This window comes from Pseudopodoces humilis, chromosome 7, assembly GCF_049639895.1.
Source record: "Pseudopodoces humilis isolate 2021_Gansu_Grassland_sample_001 chromosome 7, ASM4963989v1, whole genome shotgun sequence".
Classification (NCBI taxonomy): Eukaryota; Metazoa; Chordata; class Aves; order Passeriformes; family Paridae; genus Pseudopodoces; species Pseudopodoces humilis.
Genome location: NC_142206.1, coordinates 6,366,984 through 6,373,806, shown reverse-complemented (window position 1 = coordinate 6,373,806; position 6,823 = coordinate 6,366,984). Strand labels below are relative to the sequence as shown.

General features: G+C 47.1%; 1 protein-coding gene across 2 annotated transcripts in view; it reads right to left on the bottom strand.

The window, feature by feature from the left end:
* Window positions 1-968: 968 nt before the first annotated feature.
* The window catches only part of SCUBE2 (signal peptide, CUB domain and EGF like domain containing 2), a 39,457-nt gene continuing 33,602 nt past the window's right edge, over window positions 969-6,823 (bottom strand). For both annotated transcript variants that reach the window (XM_014257809.2, XM_088057840.1), the window contains 3 exons: window positions 6,427-6,579; window positions 5,304-5,383; window positions 969-4,659 (listed from right to left, as the gene is read on the bottom strand). In XM_014257809.2, the coding sequence (XP_014113284.2) occupies window positions 4,507-4,659; window positions 5,304-5,383; window positions 6,427-6,579 (386 nt within the window). In that variant the 3' untranslated portion in view covers window positions 969-4,506. The remainder of the gene's footprint in view (window positions 4,660-5,303; window positions 5,384-6,426; window positions 6,580-6,823) is intronic.

Genomic DNA, 6,823 nt, shown 5'->3' with positions numbered 1-6,823 from the left:
TGTTCTCAGCATGGATGAGTCTTTTCAGAGTTTTATTTTTGTAAGTTTGCTGAGAGAATTAGCACCTACGGGAGCCAGGGCACAATAGTTGTGCTATGTAAGTCAGACAGGCCCCCTGAGCACTTTTCTGTCGTCCTGTTTTTAATAACTGGTCTCAGCTTTTCCACACAGCCCCTCACACCAGCACCACACCAGTAACAGCAAACTGGGGCCACCCAAAATCCATGAGCAGTGTTGTGTCACATACAGGTTTGTCCACTGGACACAGAGATCCTGAACTCCCAGTTTTCTAGAATGCCTCCTCAATTTCCACTTTAAAAGTCACAAAAATCATGATCTCCTCCCTTGCCCTTCTCTGCTTTCTATTTGCTCTGGGCAGCATCTCCAGAAGCCAGGTGAGCTGGCATTTTGCAACAGGTGACAGCTGCCACTCTTATATTTGACTGAGACACAGAGGATGAGGCTTCCTCTGGTCAGGCATAAACTTGTCCAGGCCAGAAGCATTTCATAACAGGTAATACTTGAAGTAAGAACTACTAAACAACAAATTGCACCTCAAGTGACAACTTCAGAATACTTCAGCTTCCAAAGTAAATTTTTCTCTCCTTAAAACTACGATCCCTGGATTTCCTGATCTCCAGAATTGTCACAAAATGGAGATTTCATGGCATATGATCTGTAAGTCTACATTGCCTATTGAATAAGCTTCCCAATTAAAAAAAAAAAAAAAGAGGGCTTCGGTTGCATCAGATCAAGTTCAGCAGCTAGATATTGTGAGGGAGTTTCCTTTATGAAATCTGTATTTATTGACTCCTCCAATAAGGAAAAAAAGATTTCAAGGTCTTCTTTTCTTACTGTGTACTAAACAGGCTTTGCTTCATGGATTTCAAAAAACTTACTCTTCAGAATGTGCTTAATCAGAGAAAAAGCTGTACTAACACACATATATTTAAACAGAGAAGACTTCATGCAGCTAAAAGTTCACTGGTTTATTTCTCTTATCAAGAGTAACAGTCTGAAATATTTTACATTAATTTACAATCATCAAAAAGATCCTTATGCTTATCTCATGTAGGTGACATTGAGTCATCCAGTTAGAGCTAATTATTATTCCAAAAATTAAATCTTGTTTTATAAGGTTAAACATTTTTGAGTCATTTGTTGCCAACACACATCATCAATCTACAACCACACAGAAAGTAGAAACTGAAATTTCTACAGAGCCACTACCATCACTATGAAGATACAATGCCAAGTGTTTACAACATTCTGCAAGTTATCACTTCTCCCAGCATTCAAGGTAGCAAAAATTCCCTCTTCACTTTTTGCTTTACACACAGGAATTACAGTAGAAGGGGAAATTTTGATCCATAATGTTAGATCAAGGGTAACAGAAGTGCTTCTGAGTCATTTGCTATTTAATTAGGAAACAAACAGGGCTGTGGAACAATGAGGATTCTCCTCTGAGAAAGCGCAGGTTTTCTCCTCAGCCTCAGACCGTGCACACCTGCTCTCCTCCCAGCGATGAAATGGCTGTGCTCATGGGGCAAGAGAAGCAAAGCTGAGATCCCTGTGGGTCCCAGGCAGCCGTGAAGAGCTGGCACGGCAGGACTCGGAGAGGAGGTGCAGCGTGATAAACCCAGAGCACATTTGGATGTTTCACAACTTTGGCTCCCCTGAACCCTGGCTGAAACCAGCCCCTGACACGTGTGTCCCTCAGCACCACGAAACAGAGCTGTTCACGTCTGCCGCCTCCCTGGCAGGGAGCACAGCAAGAACTGGTCTGTTTTCCCTTGGCACTGAGCAAGCAGCCCTCAGCAAAGCCCCTCTGCTGGGCTTGGCCCAGGAGCTGGCACACCATGGCCCTCTCCTCCCGAGCAGAGCAGGGCTGCAGCCCCTCGGCCACTGCAGAGTGCTCCAGTGCCACACGGAGGTGGCTGGGGGCTCGCTGGGGCTCGCTGGCACACCGCATCTGGCATGGGAAGTCTTCAACAGAGCAGGGCTCAAGGCTGTACAGCCAAAGGAAAACTATCTGGAAATATCTTCCTGGGCTCTCTCCACAACAGCACATTTCATCACAGGCGCAGCAAAGCCTCTCACCACCCTTCCTCCTGTTTTGGCATTCCTCAGCCATTCCCCTCCTCAGCCACACTGCTTCATCCTCTCTGCCAGACAGCCCTGTCCCTCTCCCCAGGGAGGCAGCAGGGACCCTGTTCAGGATAAAGCACAGCTGCCAGGAACACACAAGAAACTGTGCTCCTTCCCCTCTGCTCTGCCAGCTCTCCCTGTGCCTTGCTGCTCCTGCTGCAGCCCTGGCAGCCCTGCTCCTGCTGCAGCCCTGGCAGCCCTGCTCCTGCAGGCCTGCTGGCCCTGCTCCTGCAGCTCTGCTCCTGCTGCTGCAGGCCTGCTCCTCCTCCTGAAGCCCTGCTCCTGCAGGCCTGCTCCTGTTTCTGCAGCCCTGTTCCTGCTGCTGCAGCTCTGTTCGTGCTCCTGAACCCCTACTCCTGCAGGCCTGCTGGCCCTGCTCCTGCTGCTGCAGGCCTGCTCCTGTTTCTGCACCTCTGTTCCTGCTCCTGAAACCCTGTTCCTGTAGCCCTGTTCCTGCTGTGGGCTCCCCACCCTGCCACAGCCATCCCCCAGCGCTGCTGGAGCCCCAGTGCAGCTGGGAGACACAGCTCTCTCTCCTGGCACCAGCACAAACCATTTCCCATCTCTGGCCAGGCCATGGCAGCTCCTCCCCAGCAGCAAGAGGGGCACAGCACCCCACAGCCCCATCCTGAGAGGCTCCGCTCCCCAGCTGTACCCAAAGCCTCATCCCTCCCCATCACACCATGGCCAAGATGTGTCCTTGTCCCACATGCACCGTGGCACAGCAGCTCAGCAAGGCTGAGTCAGGAGCACCCACTTGCTTCCAAAAGTGCAGGGAGGAGATTCAGAGCCCAGCTCTTGGTGAGGGTTTCCTCTGTCACACTGTGCTTGTGGTGTTATTCACATACAGCAGTTAAATACCACATGCCAATGCAATGAAACCCAGCAGGTCTGACTGCAAACCCTGGGAAAGGGAGCATTTATCCTGGCTACCCTGTGAAATGTAAGTACCATTCCTAAGATGGCACAGAGAGGGAGTTTGGTGCCCATTGCACCCCTTGGCATGGCCAGTGATCAAAAGACAGAAGTCATAACTCCATTTGCAAATGGATGGGACTGTGGCTATATCCCTTCAAGGGAGAAGGTCCTCAAGGTACATTACTCTGAGAAAATGGATTGAGTGGCCAGAGGAGATGTAGGTGTGGACAGAATAGCACTGAGACAACATTTTGATCAACACAGACTTCCCTACAGACCCTCTCAGAACAGCTTTGTCTCCAATAAGAAACACAGCCTGAGGAGAAGGATACAGAGCCTGAGAATCCTGAGGAACAATTTGCCATAGACAACTTTTGTGGCCAGTCTGACTGAATCATTGCACCTCTCCTTCTCTCCAGCCAGACAGGGAAAGCAGCTCTTCTCTGCTCAACAAGGTCATTGCAAGGTGCTCAGAAAAGGTAGAGAATATAACACAACTGAGGTTCATACAAGAACCATAGTCAGCTTTAAACAGTGTCGTACCAAGAGTATTACCTATGCAAAGCCTGCATTTGAAGTGGGGATCTGTGTTCACCTGCAGGTGCTCAGAGGACAGAATTTTACACAACTTGGAAGATGCCTTTTGCTGTCCCAGGCCTATGTGCAGGGACAACATTGGGATTTAGGAAAGAATCTGATCTAACAGTTGCAGACCATCCAGAATGGAAATGTCCAGTGGGTCAGGGCCTGTTTTCCATTGCTGTGGTGCCCACAGTTTATTCTGGTATCACTCCATGTAAGCCAATAGGTCACTGGCATGGACACTATGTGAGACAGACTCTGAATACTCAAGCTGATACTCCACGCTTTGCTTCATGCCACATGTAGCTCAGAGAAAAGCTGCACCTTGTGCAGTTCTTGGACTCACTGGTTTGAATTAAAACTATGTCAACCTTAGCTCTGAATTTCCTGCATAGCAAATGTTAAGAGAGACATCAATCCTGTTCTCACTTTCAGCGAGACCAAACATGAACCCAGCTTTGTTGAGGTAACATGCATTAATGGCAGCCCAGGGTTCATCCCAAACCACACTACTTAGCCCATCTGTCCTCATTAGCTTTTAGAGGTGCTGATGAAACAACAGGGCAGAGCTCTGCAAACTTCTGCTTGGCACCATTCAGTTACAGAAGTCATGGGCAGTCTCCAATTCAGGGACCCGTGAAGTATCCTTTGGTAACCAAAAGGTATTATCTGGAAAAGAATCAAAATTCTGTTCACCAAAATATTTATATTAGCTGAGAAAACCAAACTGCCAAGAACGGAGCTGGCGAGCTTCCCTGGAGTGTCTCTGCCAGTGTGTAAAACACAGAGAGCAGCCCCACCTACCACAGCCCCTCTGTGCATGCCCAGGGCTGGTTTAGCTTTTAAGTACAGTGCCAACTATTTGTAAGGCCTCAAAAATCTGGAAACTTTGGAGCGCAGCAGCCGAATGAAGGATCTCGGGAACATCTCTCTTGACTCTTGGGCTGTGTACTTGAAGTAGTTCTGTGGATGCGCCAACACGTCAAACAATGCTTTTATCAGCTTCTTGTCCTGGGAAAAGGGAAGCAGGTTTTATAGTAGCTCCACAGAGTTATGGTAAGTATTACCAAAGTTTAATGCCTGTCTAACTCAACAAAGATTATGGGCATTTTACTTTTCAAGTCTTTTGGGGGCTTGGAAATGTAGCAGAGCAAGGCTGACTTTCAGGCTCCTGGGAAGTCACTGCTGTTCCACATTAGCAGCTCCAGAATTTCTTGCCTCCTCCAAGTTCCAAGAACAGCAAACAAACCACAAAACAAACACACACTTGAGCTGATATCCAGCAAAACAAAGGCATGCACTTAACTTGCCTATGGAAGTCCCCTAACCAAGGTCATAGAAATCCACAAAGAGATTTATTTCACCCAGGGAGGGAAAGCCTTTGCTAATCTACAGGCTACAAGGAGCAGCACCAAGTGTTTTCCCAATAAATTAATCTCCCTAGTAGTTCTGATCCACCTTCAGTCCCTCTGAGCAGAGGGTCCCCTATCCACTGCTCTGCACAATCAGGATCTGCTGATTCACCCCGTTTCCCTAAAGCAGCACATACCTGGTGCACCAAGGAGCAGACCTGATGCAGAGCAGGAAGCAAACTCATTCACTCCAGATAATACAATTTCCAGTCAAAACCAGCATGTTTAGTGGAAAGAATGTACCTTAAGTATTTCTTGATGATTTTCAGATGCATAAAGTCTGCCATCCCGAACAATGTCTTCTATTAGTTCTTGGTAATCCTCTGTGGGGAATGCACAAGAGAGTAATTTGCAGGTTCACTTCACTTGCATACTCAATACCTCCCATGGTTACACACGGAAGCTCTGCCCTCAGGAGAACCAGTAGTACTTGGCCCTCATATTAGCAGTCTGAAAATATTCCAAACACTTTTCTTTTTATTATGAGAACAGTGTACTCTGCTGAGTTGCTCAGCATCAATCTGTCAAAAGCAAAGGAAATAATAAAGCACCCAAGATTGGAGTGCATACTGTAACCAAGTAACCTGCTTCAAACCAAGTGAACTGCAGGAACCCATCTATACACACCCACAACCTGTTATTGACTGCTTTCTACAGGAAGAAGGAATAAAAATTATGTAAGGAAGGAATTAAGAATTATGTAAGAGGATGCTTTCTTAAAAGTAACCCCCCCGGTCAATCATAACCTAAAATTCTTCAAAGGGAGAGGTCTCCCCTGAAAAATTATTTATCCACCACTAGTGAAACTCTGCAGACCACAGCAGGGATGACTCCTTCCCAATTAATTCAGTGTGAATAGAACATACAATATCACTTCACTTATGCTGAAGTGCTAATGCTCAGCCCCAGTTTCACACCTCGTGATTCTGACAAAGGTGAGGTGAAAATCTTTCCCCTCAAGCTTCTTTTCAATATAGGTATTTTGCTTTCTTATTCTAGGTCACAAATGGTATCAGGAACATGATAAAACACAGGTACCTGGGCTATACCTAATTCCTAGCAGGGGCCACCTGAAGAAAATGGAAAGGCACAGAAGTGCATAAAACTTAGATTCTATCTCTGAGGTCTGTAATTTGCAGGCCAGAGCCCAGAACCCAGAGCTTTTTGTTTGGAAGACAAGGTGGCACTTACAAGACTGCAGTGCACTGCAGAATTCCTTAAGTAAGGTTTAAATGAGGCAGCTACTGGAAGTAGCTCCTACTGTCACTGCTGTGAGTGCTGGGCTGCCCTGCTGCTTAGGGAGGGGACCTCTGCACTGCTGCAGCTGCACTAGCCCACATCAGCCCAGCTGCTCACACCCACTTACCATCATAGGTTACATAAGGAACTTGGAATCCTTTGGCACTGTTCCCTTCATTCGACTTGAACTGGATCCACAGTTTCTTAGACCTGGAAGTGAAAGCTATGGGGCGCTCGTAGGTCTGGCAGGTCTCATATGTGGTCACCGAGTTGGAGGAAGCTTTCAAAGCAAACACACAACAGGCACTTGTGTGACAATGCTTCGTATTAAAGAGCTGTTAGAATATAGGTTGAACTGCCATGAGAAAAATCCTTGCTGGTGTTAACAAAACTCCTCAAAATGCGGCAGGCCATCATGGATGGCAGGCCATCAATGAGGGACTTCTTGGTGAGAGAATATTTTCCTTTTCCCTGAAATAACAGTACACTGTTTGAAGGACGTGCCTATACTAGAAACTGAGGTT